Source organism: Triticum aestivum, chromosome 3D (assembly GCF_018294505.1).
Source record: "Triticum aestivum cultivar Chinese Spring chromosome 3D, IWGSC CS RefSeq v2.1, whole genome shotgun sequence".
NCBI lineage: Eukaryota > Viridiplantae > Streptophyta > Magnoliopsida > Poales > Poaceae > Triticum > Triticum aestivum.
The window spans coordinates 348,993,690-349,016,960 of record NC_057802.1 but is presented as its reverse complement, the minus strand read 5'-3'; the positions used below and the strand labels follow the sequence as shown (position 1 = coordinate 349,016,960).

At 40.1% G+C, this 23,271-nt stretch overlaps 2 protein-coding genes across 17 annotated transcripts in view; both read right to left on the bottom strand.

The window, feature by feature from the left end:
• Positions 1-3,526: 3,526 nt before the first annotated feature.
• LOC123078814 (uncharacterized) lies at positions 3,527-6,811 on the bottom strand. 4 transcript variants are annotated; one of them, XR_006437710.1, is made up of 2 exons: positions 6,364-6,811; positions 3,527-5,971 (listed from the first exon to the last, which is right to left on the bottom strand). XR_006437710.1 is itself a non-coding variant. In XM_044501438.1 (2 exons), exons 1-2 carry the CDS (start codon positions 6,418-6,420, stop codon positions 3,962-3,964), a joined length of 321 nt encoding a protein of 106 aa, XP_044357373.1. In that variant the 5' UTR covers positions 6,421-6,800; the 3' UTR covers positions 3,527-3,961. The 4 variants fall into 4 exon arrangements, 1 of the variants encoding a protein (XP_044357373.1); XR_006437709.1 differs by having other exon boundaries at positions 3,527-4,377; XR_006437711.1 differs by having other exon boundaries at positions 3,527-4,371.
• Positions 6,812-8,768: 1,957 nt separating this feature from the next.
• The window catches only part of LOC123078812 (myosin-17), a 25,846-nt gene continuing 11,343 nt past the window's right edge, over positions 8,769-23,271 (bottom strand). For 3 of the 13 annotated variants that reach the window (XM_044501424.1, XM_044501425.1, XM_044501430.1), the window contains 33 exons: positions 22,066-22,243; positions 21,764-21,969; positions 21,536-21,655; positions 21,345-21,443; positions 21,026-21,214; positions 20,680-20,819; positions 19,492-19,659; positions 19,125-19,292; positions 18,817-18,984; positions 18,474-18,641; positions 15,848-16,015; positions 15,602-15,769; positions 14,816-14,983; positions 14,507-14,674; positions 14,174-14,341; positions 13,890-14,057; positions 13,548-13,715; positions 13,279-13,446; positions 12,999-13,166; positions 12,654-12,821; positions 12,302-12,511; positions 12,073-12,193; positions 11,901-11,993; positions 11,743-11,823; positions 11,462-11,647; positions 10,743-11,087; positions 10,521-10,652; positions 10,366-10,436; positions 10,193-10,292; positions 9,922-10,125; positions 9,729-9,809; positions 9,366-9,448; positions 8,769-9,272 (listed from right to left, as the gene is read on the bottom strand). In XM_044501424.1, the coding sequence (XP_044357359.1) occupies positions 9,149-9,272; positions 9,366-9,448; positions 9,729-9,809; positions 9,922-10,125; positions 10,193-10,292; positions 10,366-10,436; positions 10,521-10,652; positions 10,743-11,087; positions 11,462-11,647; positions 11,743-11,823; positions 11,901-11,993; positions 12,073-12,193; positions 12,302-12,511; positions 12,654-12,821; positions 12,999-13,166; positions 13,279-13,446; positions 13,548-13,715; positions 13,890-14,057; positions 14,174-14,341; positions 14,507-14,674; positions 14,816-14,983; positions 15,602-15,769; positions 15,848-16,015; positions 18,474-18,641; positions 18,817-18,984; positions 19,125-19,292; positions 19,492-19,659; positions 20,680-20,819; positions 21,026-21,214; positions 21,345-21,443; positions 21,536-21,655; positions 21,764-21,969; positions 22,066-22,243 (5,115 nt within the window). In that variant the 3' untranslated portion in view covers positions 8,769-9,148. The remainder of the gene's footprint in view (positions 9,273-9,365; positions 9,449-9,728; positions 9,810-9,921; positions 10,126-10,192; positions 10,293-10,365; positions 10,437-10,520; positions 10,653-10,742; positions 11,088-11,461; positions 11,648-11,742; positions 11,824-11,900; positions 11,994-12,072; positions 12,194-12,301; positions 12,512-12,653; positions 12,822-12,998; positions 13,167-13,278; positions 13,447-13,547; positions 13,716-13,889; positions 14,058-14,173; positions 14,342-14,506; positions 14,675-14,815; positions 14,984-15,601; positions 15,770-15,847; positions 16,016-18,473; positions 18,642-18,816; positions 18,985-19,124; positions 19,293-19,491; positions 19,660-20,679; positions 20,820-21,025; positions 21,215-21,344; positions 21,444-21,535; positions 21,656-21,763; positions 21,970-22,065; positions 22,244-23,271) is intronic. The other 10 variants (XM_044501426.1, XM_044501436.1, XM_044501432.1 and 7 more) reach the window with 8 other exon arrangements.

The following is a 23,271-nucleotide window of genomic DNA, read 5'->3' as shown; positions in this document are numbered from 1 at the left end:
TAAAATTATGCTACGATTCCCAACATTTATTGCTTCCCGGGTTTAACTCGTACCCTACTAAACTATGAAGGTATCCGTCAAAATAGTTACCGTAGCGAAACTTATGATGACAACAAAGAGAAACAACTTCTCTTTACCATATGCAACGGATATAGCAAGCGCATTCTCTGTGTATCATCTGGATTGTACTACAGATACGACACAACCCGTAGCACATGTTGTGTACGAGATAGTTTTCCAGAGTGTCTTGTACATGACAAACTTGGCATACTCGCCTTGGTCATCGAGACATTGGGTTGAAACAGGAACTGTCAACAATTCCAATAGTTTATGATCATTATGATGCTAAATTCTAATAACATTTGGATTTTATGTGCACTACAAGTGACACAGGGAAGCTAATTTTAAGACTCGCACACCTTAAAGTCTACACTGAACCACTCAGACTCGTTGAATGCATCAAGTCGAGGTAAGTGGCTCTTCTCAGCCATTGAGTAGACTATTCAGGTATCCCATGGTTCTAAAAGACATATCTACATGATGGTCTTGAGTTTGTGCTTTATTCACATGAAACCATTGGCTCATTATCCTGACATCGATTTCAAGCAAATCGAATGGATAACATTGCGGAATTCTCCTTGAGGGCCTTCTCTATAGCCTTTGGATTGAAGTTTAGCAATTTGTCCTAATGTCTAGACTCAAAATGGTTTGGTAGAATCCTATCCAAAGAGTTAAGATCATTGCATTATCTTTACTTTGGAATTGCAACTTACCAACTTTATGTTGGAGTCATGCAGTTTTACACGCTCATGACAGAACTGCATAATGTTATTCCCCTCTATCTTTGATATGTGGATATCTACCAAGTATTTCCTATCTGCAGTAATTCGGTTCCATACCGATATCACCACCCGGCATACATCATTGGCCCCTCAACATATAGTTGGGATCTATGTGAGAAATAACTGTATTTCCATCAATACCTCAAGCCCCTCGCATGGGGAGTTATTCAAGGCTAGTATGCTGATTCAATGAGGAACATTTCCAGGCATTAGGGGGAGATTTCAAGTACCATAAAGAATGCCAGGAAATTTGTGAAATGTTCAACACATTTCTGCCTCAAATCCACGTACTCATAGATCTGAACCATGCGTTCAGAAGATGTGCAACACATTGCAAATAACCTGCCAGATTCATTTACTGACTGTAAAGGTGTCACACAATCCTACAATCCTGCAAAAGTACGCCTGAAAGAGTGGAGGTACCAGCAAAATCCGCTCCACTCCCCGTTCAAAGCAACAGGGGGAGATGTATGGCAGAAATACATTAGGATTCAGCTTCTTGCAAGCAACGATATCAAGACCTGTGAATCAGTAAATGCAAGTCAACTTCACGTTGACAGACACCTAATGGGTAGTATACACCCAGTGGACGGGAAACCTCCACCAACCCAGGTCATAGTGTGCACTATGACCGGGACATCGGAATACCCGACTCAATCGCATTGGGAAATCGCGAGTAGTCACCATGGGTAATGATATTTCCATCAACTATATATTGATATATAGATTCTGGAGAAACATATAACCGGAAGTCTACAATTGTCGACATACATTTCTCAACTAGATTGAAAAAACCTTTCAAGTGATTCAGATCCAAAGAGCATGGCCATGGCAAAGTGTGAACAACACTCGGACTGAACTCAAGCAAAGGGTATAATCTAGGTAGAAATAATATTGCTCAATAATGGTAAGGTATTCATAAGCAATACCTACATCAGTTTTCTTCTGGAAACAGAATTGAGAACAATGAGGTGGTGAAACATAGAGCAAGTATTGTAGCATAAGGGTTCACGCAGATACCCACCTATTCTCCAGAGGTGGAATCTCTTTCTGATAACTTATATCATTGGCAGCACAAAATCATCTATCTGTGCAGTTGATAGATGTAGTGATTACATATACATGTGGATCACTAGATTTAGACATATATGATTGATTCCCGATGGAATCTCACTTCTGAATCGAAATACAAAATGCAACATACATTCTGTAAAATCAGTAAGTCCCCATATGACTTATTGTTGTCGGTACATATGGTACGACGTAGTGAGATCCTTATTCACAAGGATTACTCTTACAATGATGATTATCCATGTTTGTGTGTCTGCAAGGATGACACATGTAATCATCTAAATGACGGAGTTCAAAATGAAGGATTTGGGTAAACCAAGATACCGCTCGTTACTACAATTTGAGTACCTTCATTCATACATTATGGTATACTATGTTGTCTATATCCAAAATATATTGGAGAAATTCATTGTGGACAAATCTTATCCATTCATAACTCTCATGGTAGTTCATTCTCTAGACGTAGAGAAAGATCTATTTAGACCAAGAGATGATGGAAATGAGATATTGGGACTCAACGTTCTATAATGCCATTGGATCCACCAAACACTATTGGTTGGTATTTAAGAATATCTTTCGATATCTCCCAAGGCATCAAACATCTTGTCTTGGTTTTTTAATTTCACATTTACGTAATAAGCAATATCGCTATATTGCATATCTTGCAAGTTAAATCATGTGGCTGATTTATTCATGAAGTCTGTACCAACTTTTACATTCCAGAAATATGTTCATAGAATTGGTATGTGACGGCTTCGAATTTGCAAGAATCAGGGGGAGTATCTTCCTGAATTTTTCCTGTTCAATGCATCTTATTATACTCTTTTTCCCTTCATGAGTTACTTTATAGGTTCTCATAAAGGTTTTTAATGAGGTAATATCAACATGAGATCATATGTCATACTTTCTTCCTCACCGAGGTTTTTAAGAAAGTATATACGACATATTTATTGTCCTCTAAACTCTATGAGTTTTCTTGTATTGAGTTAAAAGAGACAATAACCATTATATGTTGCATCATTTTCTCCTTATTTTCCCACTGGGTTTGAAGGAGTTTTAGCAACATATGAAACACCTATCTCCTCATATTTTTCCCACAAGATTTTTGGAGGAGCTTTTTCAAGATGATGATACTTACACTAACAAGCATAGATTAGGGGGAGTGTTAGGATTTAATTAATCCTATTATTAATCCATGCTTAAGGGAACCGGCGTGTGACGGTTCCAGACTTGGTGACCGCTAGCGGATGTCCCGCATGCTGCGAACAGACGCCTTTCCGGAGGCGTCCCTTTATACATGTATATAAATGAGATCATCAGTAAAGTTGGAGACAGTTGAATCATTTGCTTTGTCTCTGTTTGTTTCCCGATTCCTTTCAACATTTTCGATTGGTAAGTTGTTGTTGATGAGGTGGTGTTGTTTGCATGGATAGATTAATGCAAAAATAAAATGATGTGGTGAACCAACCTGTGGTTGGATGGTTAGAGGGACTGTGGTATCCCCAGCCCACCAGGGTTTAAATCCTGATACTCGCATTTATTCTTGATGTTCAAAAAAATGATGTGGCTTTGTTTGCACGATAGATTAATGCAAAATATGGAACTTCTCGATACAAGCACAACTTGCTGATGTCATACAATTTTGATTGTATGGCCATAGGTAATTAAGGTGATGTGAAAGCACACATGTATACTCCCTCCGTTCCTAAATACTCTCTCCGTCCGGGAAAAGTTGTCCAGAGCTTAGTTCATTTCAAATTTTACAAAAAAACCCTTCCAGTTTTAAATCTAGTGCTAATCCCCCCCTCAACTCTGCTTCTTCCTCCTTCGACCAAGCGGCCGTCGTAGCCACCGCCGGCAGCCGCCGTAGAAAGAGCGGGCGACCACCTCCGCCGACGCCCACCTGCGCCGTAGCCCACCTGCGGTTGCTCCGCCGCTGCGGACGGCCCGCCCACCTGCGGTTACTCCGCCGCTGCGAACGTGGGCCGTCCGCACGGAGGCGAGCTGCCCCGCCGCCCAGCTGAGGCTGCTCCTCCAAGGCGACCACCTCAACGGGCGCCTCCTCCTCGTGGCCCTGCTCGCGTCCCTGGCCCTGCTCGCCGGTTCCTCACCCCGCGGCAACCCCAGCCGCCGCTGCCGACCCCGGTCGCCGCTCCCCTCTTGAAGAATCCGGCAGGCAGGGCCATGCGGATCTTCCCCGCCGGCGAGACGACCACGCAGACCTGCTGATGCCACTGGCGCCTGCCCTCGACTGCTGATTGCCTCTGCCCTCGATCACCTCGACTACTGATTGCCTCTGCTGCTGCTGTTGGCTGCAGGTACAGTGCCAATTGCAGTATCCATTTCAGTTTGTCAATGAAGTACTCCATCAGTGTCAATTGCAGTGTTAATTGGAGTATTAAAATTGTCAATTGCAATGCTGATCTACTGCTGATGTTATCTGAAATTTACTCCGCCTCTGTTCCTGCGAAAGCTTGATCACATTAGAGTAAATTGTTCATTTGTTCCTGCGAAAGCTTGATTGCAATCAAAATTAACAGGTTATACAAAGAGTTTAATTGATACAGAGAGTTTAATTGGATTACAATTGAAATTCATTGTCAGGGTCAAAATCAAAATCGAATCAAATTGATATAGGTACAAAATCGCTTCAAAAGATTCAGTTAGCTGTGTGTGTGATGACTTGTTGCTGCTAGCTTCAAAAAATTCAGTTAGCTTCAGAAACTAAATCATGTTGATGTTACTGTTAGCTTGTGAGCAGTGAGAACATAACAAATAACCATGTTGCTGTTACTGTTGCTACCTGAATTCCATGCTTGTGAGAACACAATATTGGCTAGTTACTATTGTTGTTAATTCCCATTTTCAGTCACCGGAAGCAAATCAGGTTAAGTGTTAACACAACACTGGCATACACAACATAATTCTGAACATTTACTAATTCTACACAGGAGAAGAAAAGACATGGCACACTAGAGAAAAAAGAAGAAGAAAAAATAAATCATGCCTTGCTGAAGAAGAAAGAAACCCCAGAAACGCTTAACTGTTCCAAGTGACAGTATAGTTTCAGAAATCCCAGGTGACTGTATATTGTCCCAGTGACTATAGTTTCAGAAATCCCAAAAAGTTGCTGCACCCCTTTATTGAAAAGGGGCAAAACTGATCATGTACTCTGAAGAAATGTTGCAATATTGTCACAGTAATTACTTAATCAAAATTGCTGGAGTATAAATCATTGCTAGCAGTGAGCAATGAGATGGGTAGGGAAGACAGACATCACTTTTTAAATAAAAGCTTCAGAAAATTCAGTTAGCAGTGAGCAGTGAAACAGACATAGTCCAATAATCATCTTCTTACATGAAAGCATTTTATTCACATGGTCCTAAAATTTTGCAAGCACTAACTTGGAAAAAACCTACTGCAGTTTACTGAAACAATGCCCAAGTTTATTTTCAGTAAACAATGCCCAAGTTTATTTTCAGTACATCAAGTTTATTTTCAGTAAATGTAGAGCTATTGCTACAGGAACAACCATTAGAAGAAGAAATGTAGAGCTATTTTCAGTAAATGATCTGTTTTGTTACTAGGAGTAGTCCTTTTCTGAATAATTGTGAGCAAAAATGGGAGCAGAGCAAAAATGGGAGTAGTGCAACCTAAGAAATCTCATCTTTGTTATCAACTTGTGTACTGTAGAACCTAAGAAATCTGATCTTCTGTTCTAACCACTGAACATACCAACAGCAATTCATTTTGAAGATTTACACTGAATCTTGTGTACTATAGAATCTAATCTTTGTTACACTGATGATTATTGTAAAAAAATCAGTTAGCAAATTCAGGGAGACAAACTTAACAAGGGTAATTTCCATATAATTTTTTGGAACAATATTCATTTTTGATTTGAACTTGCAAAAAACAGGCAACTGTTGTTTTGAACTCTTAACCACAGTAAGATCTTAGACTCACTCCTTACGAAAATATCCTCTCCCTCCTTGCTGCCTTTTTCCTTTTCTTGTGCATCCATTCAGTGTTCTACAGGTCATGTTGAGCGGCACATGCTGCAACAGAGGGCCGAAGACCAAACCTTGAATTACAGAATGTTTTAACAGAACTTTATTTGAGTGAATACTCCACTGTTTTCAGTGAGCAGTGCAGTTTTGACAGTACTCCACTATTCAACTCTTTGCAAACTGAATTTCAACACAAGGGGAATGCTTTGCAAACTGAATTTCAACATTCTTCTCCCCATCAGTTCAATTACATGCAATGGGGAGCATAAAGATCAGTGTTTTAGATCTTTAAACCTTACCTGTACTGCACTCAGTTGCCAAGCAAATGGGGATCTGTTCTTTCTCGTTCTTTCTCTTGATAATCAAATTGCGCCCGTGCAACGCAAGCAAGCAGCGCATCGCAGGGAGTGAGAGGTAGTGAGAGGGGGGCACTGACGAACCTTGGGGCCCATGGTGACCTTGGCGGCGTCCGCGAGGTCGTTGACGCACCGCGGCATGGTGGCGTGCGCGCCGACGCCGAAGGTGACCTCCTTCGCCGCATGCTCGCGCGCCCACTGCTGCTACTCGCCTGCTCCGCCACCGCGGGCGAGCTGCCGCCGCAGCGCCGAGGAGGAGGACCTGGAAATGGCCGCCGCCGAGCAGATCGAAAGAAAAAATCAGTCTTCTTCTCGTCGGGGATCACCATGGGGAAGGAGGAGGGGAACAAGGAGAGGGAAGCTGCGGGGGAGGCGTGGGGTGGGGGAGGCGTGGGGCGGGAGAGCTCCGGCGATGCGGGGAGCTGCGGGGGAGCCGAGCTGCGGGGGAGCGGACCTCCGGCGCGACAGAGGAACGGGGGAGACGGCGGGAGCTGCCGGTTTGTCGGGAATTCGCTGGGGGGGGTTTTCAGAAAAATACCACGGAGACAACTTTTCCCGGACAGAGGGAGTATAAGAGCATAATTGCCAAATTTTGACAACTGCCAAATATTGACTAGAGATTGGTTGCTTTGCCAATTTTCATTGCCAATCGCAGAAGAAGTTGCCAAATGCAACATTGATTTTGCCAAATATTGGCAATGCTAAATGTTGGTAGCAAACCAATTATGCTATAAGTCTTTTTAAAGATTCCAATATGGACTACATACAAAGCAAAATGAGTGAATCTACACTCTAAACTAGGTCTACATACAGGACGCGGATTTTTGGGACATGGTTCCACGCGAGGAGCATATCCAATCCGTATGTTTGTGCTTTGAGATCTGTATTTAATATAGCGTTATTTTCAATACGTGACAAACATGGGCTATACGGCAGTGAATACAAATGTGAATACTAAGTCTCATGGTCCCTGCCTCATCATAGCTAACAAATGCGTGCAGTGTGTTCATTGCGTTGCAGACATGTATCAATGCATGCACACCACCCATTTTATGGCACTTATGAAATGTGATTAGATGGCCAGACCTCCATTTATATGTCACTCATCAATAGGCAGATGAATAAATGAAATGCTGACACAACAAGCTTTATTCATAATGACCGTTGCAAGACAAACTGAATGGTATACTGGAAGCCTTAATTGTTGGTACATAGCTAATAACTGGCGCATTGATTAAATAGGCCTTTCATACCATTAGCCCTAATTTATCGACTAATACAATACTAGTGTAATAGATAGAGCAGATTTGCAATCAACCAAAGCAGTGAAATAAAAACTCATTCACTCATATTGGTGAGGTATCAATATTCTCTATAGGTCGTGCACACATATTTTTACTTTCCAGTAAATTTTTGCCTGATTTTTTTTATTTAGTGGCGCACTGACTTTTTTCATGATTCGAGTTAACTAGTATGAAGAATGATGTTCAACTGATTATTTTTGGGTAAGAAACTCATACATGTAAGGATTTTAGTTGTAAATCAGTAGTCTGAAAGTGTGATGAAACTAAAATACTCCAAATGGAACAATGCTGGGTTGAGAGAGCTGGTGTGATTATGGCTAGTGTGCAGGCTTCCAATGTACTTAACACTTACCAGTCTGCTCCTAATACACTGTACCCACAGAAGAAGAAAAAACACTATACCCACGTCTTCAACCTGGTGTTGCGAGAAAAGGTTGGCCATGGCATCAAGCTCCAGCGACGGCGAGAGGTCAGATGTTTGTTAATATTCACTACTCTGGAGAGACCTTTCCTAGGCTGGTTGAGACCCTAATACAAAACAGTAGCTTGCAATGTCCACGACCTGATTATGAACACGTTTGTTTAGTTAAGCCAATGCCTCATGACCTATTATTAGTTTGGTTGGCAGCTTGGTGCAAATAGCTCTCTCGTGCAATGGAGCTACGTCTCACTGCCGTGTAATCAATTCTAATCAACACGTCCATCGTTTCAATGCGTGAGCCTGCCATGTCAACCATTTATTGGGGCGCAGAGGCAATACGAGAACTATATCAATTAGTGTATGCTAGCCAGAAAACGTTATAGGGCATCAATGTATTGGAATAGCACGAATCACGTGGAAAGGAGTGGTGATGATAACGACCTCGCGTGGCTGCATGTCCACACTCGATTTATCGCTACATACATCCGTATATTGTTTATATTGAAATCTCTAGAAAGACTTACATTTAGGAACGGAGGGAGTAGAAAAAACTTATAGTGAGGGCTAACTATTTATTTATTTTTAGGCTGGAGGCTAACTATTTATATATAGAATACTCAAACACAACGGTATTAGCAGGTGCATCTTTCTCTGTGGCGATAAATGATCCTCTTCTACTAGTCTAGATTAACACACCATAATAAATCTTCAAGTGTAAGTCTAGCACACAGGGAACTAGCTGAACAAATAATAAAGAATTAGAATTGAAGGCACAAACAAGCCAACCACAATGCCATTATTCTATACCAGCAGAACTCATTTTCTGTAACAATTTACAACACACGTACAGCTTCACTAATTACAGCAAAACTTTGTATTATACTAAGCTTATACAGGGACTTTTCCCTTGTCCCCTTGGTATACAAGCCCAACATAATTGAAAAGAAAACATGGCATGAAAAACTGGACACAAATTTACAATCAACGAACCAATCAATCGAAATCAGATACCTAAGCTCTCCTAGGAACTACTCCTCAATGGCTTGCTATCTGGTATAAAAAGAATCACGCATACTGTACAACCTACAAACAGGAACTCCTGGTTTATCCACAGCTGCCGAAGGCTCCACAGTGAGAAAAATAACTATTCCCCTCTTTGCAACAAAAACGCAAAGCCTGGGTTTTCACGGACAAACCGTAGCAAGTCATCATCAGCCATCTCAATGATTGGCATTGTCTTTGTAATATCATCGAGTGAAAAAGGTATACTGCATTTGAGGAATGAAACGGTGAAACCATGAGCCATAAGCATTAGAAGGCTTTAAGCTGAAAGATGCTATTTTTTGTCAAATGTAACAAACCTAGAATCATCATCTAGCAGTATAGAGAAAGTTGTGACAGTATTTGCTTCCTCACGCGCTGCAGCTTTCAAGCTTGATGCGAACTATAAATAGAGAAACAGAAATCACGTATCATTTAACGGTTCATTTGTAAATGAGAAACAAATCAATATTGTAGTAAAGACCAAATTGTGTATTTTTTAAGTGGAAGTGGATGAGGGTTGCCACATAAGGACATCCTAGGAAGTCATGATATTACTCTCGCCCCAAGTGCACTCAAGTTCAGAGTCACATGATTAACTTCAGAGTTCTGATTAGATTTGGGGCTTAAGTGATGGTATGATCGCAACCGACCAAATAGTGTATGAGGGTACATCATCTCACCTCTGCTGAAATAGTGTTTGAACCATTGACGTCATCCAAGTACATACCAACTATGCGCTCTAGCTGCTGTATGCTGAGGGCCTGAAAGAATTCATACAAATATTAGAAGTACAACTTATAGGGGTAAGGACTGGCAGTGGAAGAATCTTCCTTTCTTATTAAGAAAACAATGTCAGTCAAATCAAATACTTACTTGGCACACATCAGCACGTATCTCTCTTAGTGTTCTCATTGGCTTAAGAGAAATCACCTGGCAAAAGTGAAAAATAGGAATAAAATGTATTTGTGAATAAAACACTATTGGGGAACTAATATTCAGTAAGTTAAAAAGAACGCGCACCAAGAAATCAACAGCCTGTCTGATATGCTTCAATGCCTCCCAGGCCGAACCTGCAAACTGCATCAAATACAACAGATAAGCCAATAGCTTTGGAAAATCCATTTGTAAACAGGGAAGTGAATACCTCTCGAGTAGCATTATCAGACCAGTGTTTTAGCTCAGCTAGTCCAGCTTTGACATATTCCCCGTTGCTAAATGAACAGCACTCACGCCGCAAAAGGAGCCTGTTTCCAAGGGGAAGATCTTAAGAGAAGCTTATACATATGTGAATACATGAGGCTAGGACAAAGTGTTAACCTGTTAAATAGCTGAACATCAATCAGTGAAAATATCTGTACGAACAATTTATGCACCAAAATTGATGGGACCTGCAAATTCAACCAGATAAGACAAAATGCATTCAGACAATTTTATGAACGGATACCATGGGTCCATGATCATTTTACACCTACATGGTTCGCCTTTAATACATCCAAATAGTTGGCGAGGACTTTCACGATGTTTAACCAATGTGCTAATTGGTTCTGTTGTCCCAAGCCATTTGTATTGCTTTTTGCCAGATTTGAGTGAGAAGTTCGTGGATCCTGAAGAGATTCAACATTTAACCATCTTTAAATAGAAAAGGATGAAGCTTCTTTAACTCTCTTCCAAAAAATGAGAGCATGTAACAGCACCTGGATGCACAATTCAAGTAAAGGGTTTAGTTCCTTCTTCACGCTGTCACTTATCATACCGTAAACCTTCTCAATTAGATCCACAAGCTGCTGTTTAAAGAGCAAAGCTGGATATTTTGCTTCAACTTGGGGTAATCCGGTAGCTCCAACAACTGATTGCCCGCCGAGATAAGCAAGCCCAGCATTTGAAGTTTGACTTGTATGAAATGTCCTCTCAGACGAAAATCTTCGCCTTTGCGGGGTTGAGAGTGCGGTCCTAGTAGTTTTGAATGATCGTTGAAGGAGAACTGTTAATGCAGATAAGTTGGACAACCAATATGCCAATGTTCTCACATCATGTTCAGCCTTCAAGAGAGGGAAAGCCGACATCAGGACAAGTAGCCAAACTCTACACCAATTGCATGAAGTGTAGTTTTACAAGCAATTTGAAAAGTTGTTACTGTAGTTAATTTCCATATTTTCATGTTTTATCAATTATTCAAGGCACTCTGAGAGAACATGGATCCTAATCTTGCCAATTATTATTTTATGTACATGTTAGATGTTGCACAACAGAAAATTGGATAAATGAGATTAATTCCAATTCTGCTGCAATAGGGCATTCAATAAATGACATTCTCTCCCAGTTTGTTGCAACAAGCAGAAGTTGTACTCCATGTCATCGATGCTGCATTTAAATGAAGAAAGATGCTATTCAAATCCAAAGAAGTGTTAGGAACCTCTATTGCAGAGTTTATAGCATGCAGAATTCTGTCAAATACACCAGTCTTCATGGCTTCAAATGATCTCCAGTGAAGAAGACACTGGTATATAAGAAGAGTGGCAACAGGCTTGCTCCCAGAAAATCCGAGATATTGTGGAATGCAAGTAAGTAACCACTGCTGGTCATCTTGGGGCTGCTGGGGCTGCGGAGAGTTCCAAAAAGCAACAAATGATCATCTCAAAAGTAGGTTGACAGTTCAACTGAACACGAAGAACCAGCATCAAATTTGTAGAATACCTGATGTTTCTGATTAAGCACTCTTTGCAGTTTTTCTCCGTGTTCAAAGTCTTTTTGATTACTCGAGTTGGGAGCATTGCCCTATATTATTGTTTAGACATTCAATTAAATGCAATTTTGTAGAAATTATATGCAGATACATAGTTGCTATAACTCACTATTGGGGGTGTTGCTTCTGGCATGCCAGCTGATGGCCTCATCTCAGCCTGCCTTAGTTCACCGTTCAAAACATGCCCATTCTCTGGGCTTCTCTGCAAAATATACTAACAATATCAGTTTGAGGATCGAATAATCATCATATATGTGTCAGGCCCACTAAAGGTACATTACATGAATCCTTGTGATCTTTGAACGTGAGGGTGGAGATTTGGCAGTAGAAGGTGGAGTAGCAGCTGCTTGCTGACGGAGAACATGATTATCAGCCTCTAAGTTGGCTGCTTTTCCTTCAATTCTGTTTATGGAAAGATCGCAAAGAATTGTTTCATTGAGGTACAAAATAGGAAGCAGAACCTGACCACTATTCTTGAAAAAATGAAACAGAAAAAAAATGCATATGCACCTTTGTAGGGACTCCTGAAGGTGAGTTATAACTTTGCCTGACTCCTCAATTTTTTTAACCAAATCATTATTCCTGTTAAGGAGGTCTTCATTTCTCTTCAATAAATCCTCGTTTCTTTCCTGAGCTTCAGTAAGAGCTCTCTTGGCAACATCACTGTCTTGTTTTTCCATCACAAACGAAGACAATCTTGATATTGCATCTACTTGAATCCTGGTTTCAGGAAAAGAAGTAGACTTGTAAAGGATAACACCAATGATTTTTTATGAACATACAATACTAGTAATCATGTAATGATGTTATTCTAGTTCGAAACTCAGTGGCAGCGCACTGCACACAGAATAAATATACTAACTTTTGCACTGTGTCTTGAAGTAAGTGGATCCGGTACTCATTATCACTAATTTTTCTGAGTAATTCCTCATTTCTTTCTTGAGCTTCAGTAAGAGATTTTCTGATTGAGTCATTTTCTTGCCGTGCAGCTTCTAACGAAACATCTTTTGCTGCTATATCTTCCTCAAGCCTGTTTTATTGGTAAGCATAAAACTATGTCATAAATGAGAACTGGAAATATTTAACAGTATACCAAATCAAATTTCGGACATCGTAAGATTGAGGTGGCTGAAAGAGTGTATAGATATGTGGGTGGCTAAGTGTAGAATAATAAAATCATACAAGAAGCATTAGTGAAGACACGTACTTAATTATGGTATTCTGAAGATGTTCAATTTTTTCATTAGTGTCTTCAATTTTCATTAGTAACTCTCCATTTTTCTCTCCAGCTTCAGCAAGTTCTTTCTTCATTGCATCCTTCTCTTGTCTCTCAGATAGTAACAAAGCATCCTTTGTTGTTGAACTTTCTCCAAGCCTAATTATGTTGAAGAAATGAATATCAAACATTAACATCTCATAACAAAAACAGAAAAATAAGTATGTACTAAACATACAGCTATACATTGAAGGCTAAGAAGATGAAGTACCTTTCTATGCTATCTTGAAGAAGATCAATTTTCCTGTCAACATCCACAAATTTCTTTAGTAACTCTTCACTTCTTTCTTGGCTCTCAATTTGCGACTTCGTTGTTGCATCATTTTGTTCTCTTTCTCTCAACAACAAATTCTCCTTTGTAGCTGTATTTTCTTCAAGCCTGTGTTTGCACATAAAAAAAAGGTTGATATACCTAGTATTTTTAGAGGGAGGACATGGGCATTATGATAAAAAGTAGTGCCCTAAGGAACTATCATGTACCTCTGTATAGTAAATTGAAGCTGAAGAATATTTTTATCATCATCGTGAATTTTCTTGAGCAATTCTTCATTTCTTTCCTGAGCTTCAACTAGAGTTTTCCGAGTTGCCTCATGTGCTTGCTTTTCTGTTAGCAGCAAGACATCTTTGGCAGTGCCATCTTCTTCAAGCCTATCAATGTGAAGAGAGAAAACAATTTGACAAAGAGAAGTTGGTGCATGATTGCAACTCTAATAAAAAAAAGATAGGATGGTACAACCAGCACATGTAGTGACCCACCCCACCCCCGCCACCAAAACACGCGTGAACACACACCGCAACATTGAAAGAAGTACAGAATCTGACCTTTCTATTGTAGTCTGAAGGCTGTCAGATTTTCTATGTGCCTCTTCAATATTCTTTATTAATTCAGCAATTTTCAACTGTTCTTCTGCAAGCAGTTTTGAGGTTGAAGCATTTTGTTCTCTTTCAGTTAGCAACAAAGTCTCCTTTGTGCTGACATTTTCTTCAAGCCTATGTGTGTAATGATGGAACACATCGTTGTGTTATGCAATCAAAGATAAATATAATGTTAGTGCTCTGGGGTCAGAAGAGAAGCCTGATTTAATCCTATACAAGAAATGGCAGACCTCTTTATCATATCATCACGCTCTGCTAGACTTGCATGGTTATCTTGCGCTTCATTTAGTAATTCATCGATCCTTAGGCGAGCATCAGATAGTTCGCTCCTTAATTTGCTGTTTTCATGTCTTTCTATTGCCAATTGAGAATCCATGACCGATGTACTTTCTTCAAGTCTACGTCCAAAGAAGAGAAAAATTACACTAAGAACTACCTAATATAACGCGAGAGATAGTCATGTACAGTGATAGGAGACAATTCTAGAAGTGGTCAAGTAGAATTGACAAACCAACAAATGTTGGTTTCAATCTTACATATACTTAAAAGCAAAGAGATTAAACCTTTTCACCGAAACTTCAAGCAGACCGATTTTGTTATCCGAGTCCTCTATTTTGCTCGTTAACTGTTGATTTGTCTCCTGAGCTTCAAATAGCTCAGTTATGGTGTCATCGTAACTTTGCTTTGTTTTAAGAAGCAAAGACTCTCTTGTCATTGCATCTTTTTCAAGTCTATATTTATTGAAATGAAGGAAATAAGTGTTAGTTCACAATACTGAAACCATAGGAGTCAGATACCAGTTAGTGCAGATCATCAAACTTAGCTGCTACTTATGCTAACCTACCAATAAAGTTGGAAAAAGAAAAACAGACCTTTCCACATTCTCTAGAAGATGACCAATGTTTTTATCAGCTTCTTCAACTTTCCTAAGCAACTCCTGATTTACTTCTTGAGCTTCTGAGAACACTTTCTTGGTTTGATCGTGTGCGTGCTTTTCTTCTAAATAAAGAGCATCTGTTGTTGTTGCACCCTCTTCTAACCTATGTTCAGGTTTAAATTATAACAGGTGCGATCCATAAAATCGATGAGGGAGAATCTATCCTATCAAAGCAGATGCCAAATTACTTAGAATCTACTACATTGTGCCTCAAGCTGCAAATAACCCCCACATATTGCCTTTAAGAAACACATCCTACAGGACATGCAGCACAACTTAAATGAAAGATCATGATGCCCTTGGCTTTCTTTTTTTCTAAGTTCAGTTTATCTCTCAACCAGCTCCCAGAACAAGTGAACCATGGCATGTACTTTATGTTTACTCTAATGTTGGAAAGAACTATCACTATTTCCTTCCATCCCTAGAGCTGTGGGCAGTAATGGGATGATAGCCAGCAAAAAGCATCTATAAAATTTAGGTACAATCTCCCAGAAGACTAATTATCACACTCACAGGAAGGAAGTTTATGAGAAGAGATAAGCACTAGTGAAATTGTAAGTGGATGGTTGTGAAATACTCAAGTGAAATAGAATACTGCCAGAGTACCGCTTTAAAAGCCTATGCAGACGTTTGCATATGGAGGTAAATGCATGGATGATATGCAAGTGATTTTCCAGTAGTAAAGTTTACACAAAGAAGTTCGCTTCATGAAAAAACAAACCTTTTCATAGTTTTTTGAAGTAGATCAATATTTATATTAGCAGAAGAAATTTCCTCCAGCAAACCATCAATCCTCGCTTCTGCCTCTGCTAGTGCTTTAGATTTCGCATCTTTCTCCTGATGCTCTGTTAGTAAAACTGCCTCTCTTGCAGACGCACTTTGTTCAAGTCTACGTTCATGGATATAAAACAGTAAGAAACAGGTTCACTCAGAGGTTTCATGGATGCTTGCTTTGGAGTAAACAGACCTTTGTATACTATCTTGAAGCTGATGCATACTGTTGTTAGCACACTCAAGTTCTTTAACTAGTTCCTCGATTCGATCCAGAGCTTCAGTTAGTGTCTTTTTGGTCACCTCTTTTTCTTGCTTTTCAGCTACCAATAAAGCATCTCTTGCGGTAGATTCTTCATCAAGTCTAGGTGTATGAAAAAAAAACACTGAACTCTCCTATATTGAAAGGCTAATAGAGCTCAGAGTAAGACGAGAATTGGTAATGCAAGCCAGAATCAGACGAGCTTAAAACAACTCTTGACAGAAAGAAACTAACCTGCACACCTTATCGTCAGGCACTCATAAATTCTTATTTTCCTTGGTCAATCATCATTTTAGTGCTAGCCAGCTAGTTCATTTAACAGCTTCTTGGTTTTTCTACCTTCCAGTTGCAAAAAACTCTTTGATACTGGATGCTACTATTAAGTTCTATGCGCCAACCAGTAGAAACAAAAGTACGAACTGATGGGGAAGATTGGGCAATCCACATATACTTCAACACGCCCTCGCACGTGTGGCTCGAGAAGGCCATACATGAAGAGAAAGAGGGCAAGCATTTTTATTTTATTTTTATTGTGAAAGCCAAGATTCGAATCCAAGATCTCTTTTTCATGCACCAACCAGTAGAACCAAAAGTCCAAACTGATGGAGAAGGTTGGGCAATCCACATATACTTCAACAGCTACGAGGTGCTCTTCCATGGCACCGTCGAGTATGATTCCTGGAAGCAAAACTGGAAGATGCAGGCACCTGGCAAGGTCAAGTTCTCCATCATAGCCGCTGTCCAAGCCAAGCATCTTACTTTTTGGACCATGCTGCTGGCAACACCTCATAGCCGACCAAGAGGGCATGGTTATATGGAGTTGGTCCCTGGACTTGGAAGTACTTGGTGAAATCTGTGTAAGGGCTTTCTTCGTCAGTCACGCCATTTTCCCATGCCACAAAATCCTGTGAAGGCTCATGCACCCCTGAGGTGTCGCCTCTTCCTCTGGCTCGCTTTGCAACACCGGTGCTGGAAACTGACGGGCTTGAGCGCCATGGCCTCCCTAGCCGCAGAAACTGCTCCTTGTGTTCCCAGGAACCAGAGTCGGCGCAGCACCTCTTCATTCAATGTCCATGGCCCAGCCATCTATGGGATCTTATCCTCTGTTGAGCAGGACATGTCATTGCCATCCCCTCTGTGACAAACTCCCTGGAAGAATGGCGGCCGACCATGCAGAAGAGCACCCCCTAAGCACAAAAGGAAGGATTTTGACTTAATGGTCCCCTAATGTTTGACCCATTTGGTGTGACCGTAACAAGGTCCATTGACCATAACAAGGTATTTCAAGGGGAGAGCAAGGACATTATGATAGTAAAGAACGACATCAGGGACGAAGCAGAGTGGTGGCAAGAGGCTTTTAATTAATGGTTGCGCAAACTGGAGTGGGTGTTGGTTGTCTTGTGTTGTGTGTGCTGCTTGATCTTTGGTCGTGTTTTGATCTTTGATCACCGCACTAGCTGCCCAACTCTCATAACTATTTTCTTCTCCTAGTAATGAAAAAATGTGCAAAAAATTGTCCGCATATTATTTAAAAAACAGAGTAATGCACACATTTTCCGCAGAGAGACTTCGGCAGGGTCAATGCTAAATTCTCAATCAAGGCAGGGGCTAAGACGTCGCAGCTGCTTCTGCCTATCGACCTTGCTTTTATTTTTATGGTTCGTCAATTGGCTGTAGCCTGTTCTCAGATTTGTACACAACCTTTTTTTTTCTATGATGCAAACGAGGTGCAATGTTTATTGCAGTTTCTCGACGAAAAAAAAACTTGGCTACTTGCATGATGCCCTTGTGCGTCAGGATTCAGGTCATGCTTTGAGTGAATACTAGTTAGTGAGGATGACCCCTTCATGCCTTCATTCATGAGGATGCACTTTTTGATAACCGGCGGTTAAAGAGAGCAGTTTGTTGGTATTTATCCTGTCAATATCATATATGATGAAGAAAGCGCTTCTCTGATTGTACAAACCATCTTTTTCCAATAGGAATGGCCCACTTTCACCACTTTTTTTAATGATATATCTAAGACCACAGCTTATACTTGATCAAGTGTACAGATAGATTGAGAAAGCAAGAACTGGACTCCTGCTCGAAACATTGGTGCTGTTGCTCAAATATATGTTAGCAGTTAAGCATGAACAACGACAAGTTCTTACCGATATGCTAGGTCCATCACACTTGGTACTTTGTATAATTGTCTAGTCGAGCATGTAACATGTACAGTATCTTAGACATGTCAGGAACTTCCAACTTCTTTAGATATTCTTCATTTGTTTCTCCTTTCTTTTACACCATGTTTACATAAATTCTTTATGTATTGCATGTTTTTCCTGACACTAGTCAGCAAAATATTGTTATTTTCATTCTAGAAAAAATGTTGTCAAACTCTGAAGAAGGATTCAGTCTAGTTAAAACAAAAGACTGACTCTTACTGATAGGAGGAAATAGTGCACATCGGTTATCCCTGCCAATGCATGCTAACCAGATGTGTTGTCTCGCAGAAGAATGGGAATGTTTTGAGATGATACCACACTGAGTAATAAATTTAAGGTAAGAAAGGAACCTCTGTAAAGAATCTTGAAGCAGACTGTTTCTCTTATCAGCACCTTCAAGGTTCCTCTGTAGCTCCACAATTTCTACCTGGGCATCTGCTAGTTGTTTCATGATCACATCATTTTGCTGCCTTTCATCTTTCAAGGAAACCTCCACTGCCGCTACATTTTCCTCGAGTCTAAATCAACATGGAACAAATAATCAGCTGTGACAATGGTGTGATGATAGACACAGTTCTCCAACAAGATCACAAGAGTGCAAAGTTAGTAGCTCAGATTTGGATGCTAGAAAACGAATCAGAAATGAAATGCCCTCAGGTTTAGAAATAAGGCGGTAAATATCAAGCAACACACCTTTGGGTGGTGTCTTGATAATGAACAATATTTTTTCCAGCATCTTCAAGTTTCTTCAGTAATTCCTCATTTTTACCCTGAACTTCATTGAGTAATTTCTTAGTTGCTTCATTTTCTTGTCTTTCTGTAGTTGATAGAGCATCATTCTCGGTTAATCTTTCTTCAAGCCTATATACATGGAAAGAAGAAATGCCTATTATTTGAATATCCCGGTCAAAAACTATTATTTGAATATGTTGACAAATTCATAATATTATGATTGATAAGGATTCCTATGTAGAGTAGGTTGTAAAGGGGAACCAAAGAACCTTTGCACAGTAGTCTCAAGCAGAGTAGACTTTTCATCAGCGTCCCCAACTTCTCTCAGAAGTTCCTCAATTTTACCTTGTGCTTCAGCTAGTTCTACCACACTTGCCTCATGTTGTTGCTTCTCAATTGTCAGTGAAGACTGCAGATCTGCCATGCTATATTCGAATCTGCATTCCACAACAGGGTGCAAGCTATCAGATCACACCGTATAGAAGGATGAAAACATGTTCAGTAACTGCCCGTGCACCCACCAAAAGAATGGTTTAAGAATAACTATGAACTCATAGGTACAAACTAAAGAGTATCAATGTGATGATGGCTGATTACGCGATAGAATCACTGCTCAAAGGTACATTTGGGACAAACCTTTCAACATTTTCCTGGAGCAGAGTGATTTGTTTCTCAGCCTCTTCAATTTTGATCGCAAAAGCTTGATCTCGTAGGTGAGATTCAGCTAGTGCGGCACTAGCTTCTTCCTTTTGCTGCTTCTCTGTTAGCAAAAGGGCCTCTCCTTCTCTTACAGTCTCTTCTAGTCTGTGTTCATACAGAAAACAAAATGCGGCATTTTCAGAGTAATCCCTTGAAAATTAGGGGACTAGATTCTAATACAAGCAGCATCCAGCAAAGTTAGGGCCCATTTGTAGTCTAAAAAAAGTCAGGCGCCCGTTCCATTAACTACTGGAAGGGTGGGGGCAAGAGAAATAATGTATTTTTCAGTTTACATAAATATACATCAAACTGCAAAAAGGCAACCGAGTTCTCAAAATGTAATTTACAGAATGCCCCTGCAGACTGCAATTGCAGACACTTTCTGGATATGTTATGGTTGAGACAAAACCCAGAAACTATGCTGCTCCAGGAACTGGAGCACCATGTGCCGTGAACTTATATCAACACTTAAATGTGGCACCATGTGGCGGCAGTTTTCGAGTGATGGGAGATACACTGGATCAAGGATCAAAGATCGGAGAATTTGATGTTCTTTAACAAAAAAAGAACACCTTTCGCAAAAACAAAAAAAACAAAAAAAAACACAGGTTTACCCTATACAGCATAAGAAACACAGAATGTATACCATCTTATGTGTGCACAAGCATGTCTCTGTTTCTTGCAAGCATTAGTGTGTACAGTTATGCATGAGGCTCTTCTAAGTAGTTTTCGAGTACAGCTTCCCTTAAACAACAATTAGTAGAGGCCATGTCGAAGAATAATGATGAGGGACGCATGCCTCTAATAAAATTTAGTCAATGTTGGTATCAATACACATTTTCTGGTAGCAATACCGATTTTGGAGTTGGTATCTCCCTGGAAGTGACTGGTGGATGTACATTAGTACATAGTATGAAACCTTACAGAATAGCCACTATGCTTAGAAATTTAGATGCAAGTTCAAGAAACTCCATAAGATCTTTAGGTATGACTCACTAGACTATGACCTTTTTTACAGGCCGTGTTTTAATAATATTTCAACCAGCTCTGTGTAGAAGAAAACCTTCTGTGCAATCAACAAGATATAGTATTGAGAAACTCAGGCAATTAAAAACAACAGCAAACCTCTTCACGATATCATTAAGCTGCTTGATCATTTCATCTGCATCCTGGACTTTCCTATTCAGTTCTTCATTTCTTTCCTGGGAATTCGCGTGTGCTTTCTTTGTTACATCATTTTCCTCTCGCTCTGCTACTAGTAGCACCTGAAACAGTAGCATGTGTCTATTATCACAATATTTCGCACTACGCACAAGAATGTTAATTATTTGGATCTTTTTAACTAGAGCAGATACTGTAATATATATTGATAAATGCAAGTCACTATATGAAGCTATAACACCACCCCCTTGCTCCAGTCCTTTGAACTGCAGTTCAACTGTACTTCCATAGTTAAGGTTGAAGAGCATACCTTCAGGCCCTCAATTTCAGAAGTCAATGAACTGATCTTTTCTCTTTCTTGAGCTAGAGCTTCTTCAACAGCTTTTTTAGCTGATTCGTTTTCCTTCATTGCGGCAGCTTCTTCCACTCGCTGTTCCATGTCATGAAGAGCAGACTGCAGTTTAGAAATTTCTGTTGCTTTGGACTTCTCCAGATCAGTCTGCAAATTGTATACACAAGTACAACAATTAGTTGGTATTTCAATACATCAATAAAACTGCAGATTTACCATATACTCAGTAATTTCAGTATGACCAATATTCAGCAATTATTCAAGACCAAGTATTAACCCTTAGTTTCTTTTCCAAGCTCAAGCGGCTCATTAGCTCTTCCACACGTTCCTCCAGTTTCTCCTTTGCCACCTTTAGAGCTTGAGTATCTCTTGCAGCCTAGAAAGTTTGTTCCCAAATAAGCTTTACAAAAAAGCAACAACCAAAAAAACTACCAGAAAAAGCACACCACAACAGGTGATATCAAGTACCATTTTGAGCTGCCGCAGTTCCCTTCTGGCAACCCTTCCTCTCCAAGCACATTGGTAGGTCAATGCTGCTCTCTTTAACTTTATATAACTTAAGTTATCTCTGTGGCGACGCCAACGGGACTGCAGTGTTGTAGTGATGGTCCAAATACAAGTGAACAAGAAACCCATAAAAATGGCAGGAGCCAAAATTCATCTGAAGCAGAATAAGGAAAGGAGCACTGCACCTACCTGGATATGGATAGAAGCTTTGTCCTGATTTCTAGAATTGAATTCATTGCGAGCTGCCATGGTCCTTAACCCTGTCTGCAATGTAATGGCTGACAGGCATAGCTGAGAATAAGTTCTCCGTGCAAAATAACGGCGTATATTTTTCTGTATTTTCAGCACTGCTGCTTGTTGTCTCAAGAATCCATGCAGTTTACAAGCCAATCTTGCTGCAATAAGCAAAGGAAGTCTTAACATATGCATATGGCTCCATCAATACTATGAACATAATGTCCAATTCAGATGTCATATGGAAATGAATTTACCTCTGACAAAGGATTGCAAACAAACAGATGCATTGCGCAGTATTAGGAACTGCTCACGAGCAACATGAGTACGTAACTGACTCTGAACACCTCTTGCTGCAGTATTTCGCACCTCTGTTCTTCTAGCATCCAATTCAGCCATTTGGCCAGCTCTAAGGAATACCTTAGTTCTTCCTATCTGTTGATCAGAAAATATGCTGCAAATGTTAAAGGACTGAGTGAACAAACTCTTGCATAAAAATATTTCCCAGATACTAAACAAAATCAGTCCAAAAGAATAAGCACATTATTAACCAGTTGCAAGCAAGGAGTTAGTTCAGAATCTCCATTGTATGCTGCAGAATACTTGTGAAACTATCTAAAAGGTAAAAGGAATCTAAAACAAATGCAACATAGAACTCAAACATGCCTGGTAATGAGCCAATTTCTAAACCTTAACTCATACTCCCTCCGTAAACTAATATAAGAGTGTTTAGATCACTATTTTAGTGATCTAAACGCTCTTACATTAGTTTACAGAGGGAGTACTAGCCTAATAATTTACACAAATAAATAGCGGTCCCCAACCAAAATATATTTAGCTCAGTTATAACCCAACCTATAATTCAGCTCAGCCATGTCAGATCTAGCCCTGACTAAGTGATTAGCCCACACAATTTCAAGTGAACTCAGCACCTTACTTTGTATGCATTTCTGACAGTTTTTTTTCCTGAGCGGAAAATTGAAATTAAATTAATATATAAGAGTTGTATATATGTATACAGATGTGAAGAAAGAAGGAAAAGGTCTCTCTCGAAGAGAAAGGAAGAAGGAAAAGGTCTCTCTTGAAGAGAAAGGACCAAGTGCCAAGACAAGGGGTTTAAATTGTCAAAGATTTTAGCATTTCATTGCTTCCAAATGGCCCAAGCAGCGACGGTACTGAAGGCCTCCATGAAGAAAGGCTTGCCAAAGTCCGCCCTGGTCATGGTGATCCTGTTCTCCATTCTAAGATCGCTATCATGGTGCAGGTTGATTGATGTCCAACACTCCTTGCTGAAAGAGCAGTTCCAGAGAAGGTGATCTCTGGTCTCGAGCTGGTCATCATTACAGAGAATGCAGTTGACTCCATTATTGACCTGGAAATTTCGATTTGCAGCATGTCTTTAGTGTTGAAGCGGTCATTTAGCAGAAGCCAAACAAACGCCTTAAGCATGGAGGAGCATTTAG

Coding starts and splice junctions, on each gene's coding strand:
- LOC123078814 (XM_044501438.1), bottom strand. CDS start 6,420: ATGCCGCGGTGCGTCAACGACCTCGCGGACGCCGCCAAGGTCACCATG. Junction 4,226..6,363: donor AGGTCACCATGGGCCCCAAG/GTTCGTCAGTGC, acceptor CTGTACCTGCAG/CCAACAGCAGCAGCAGAGGC.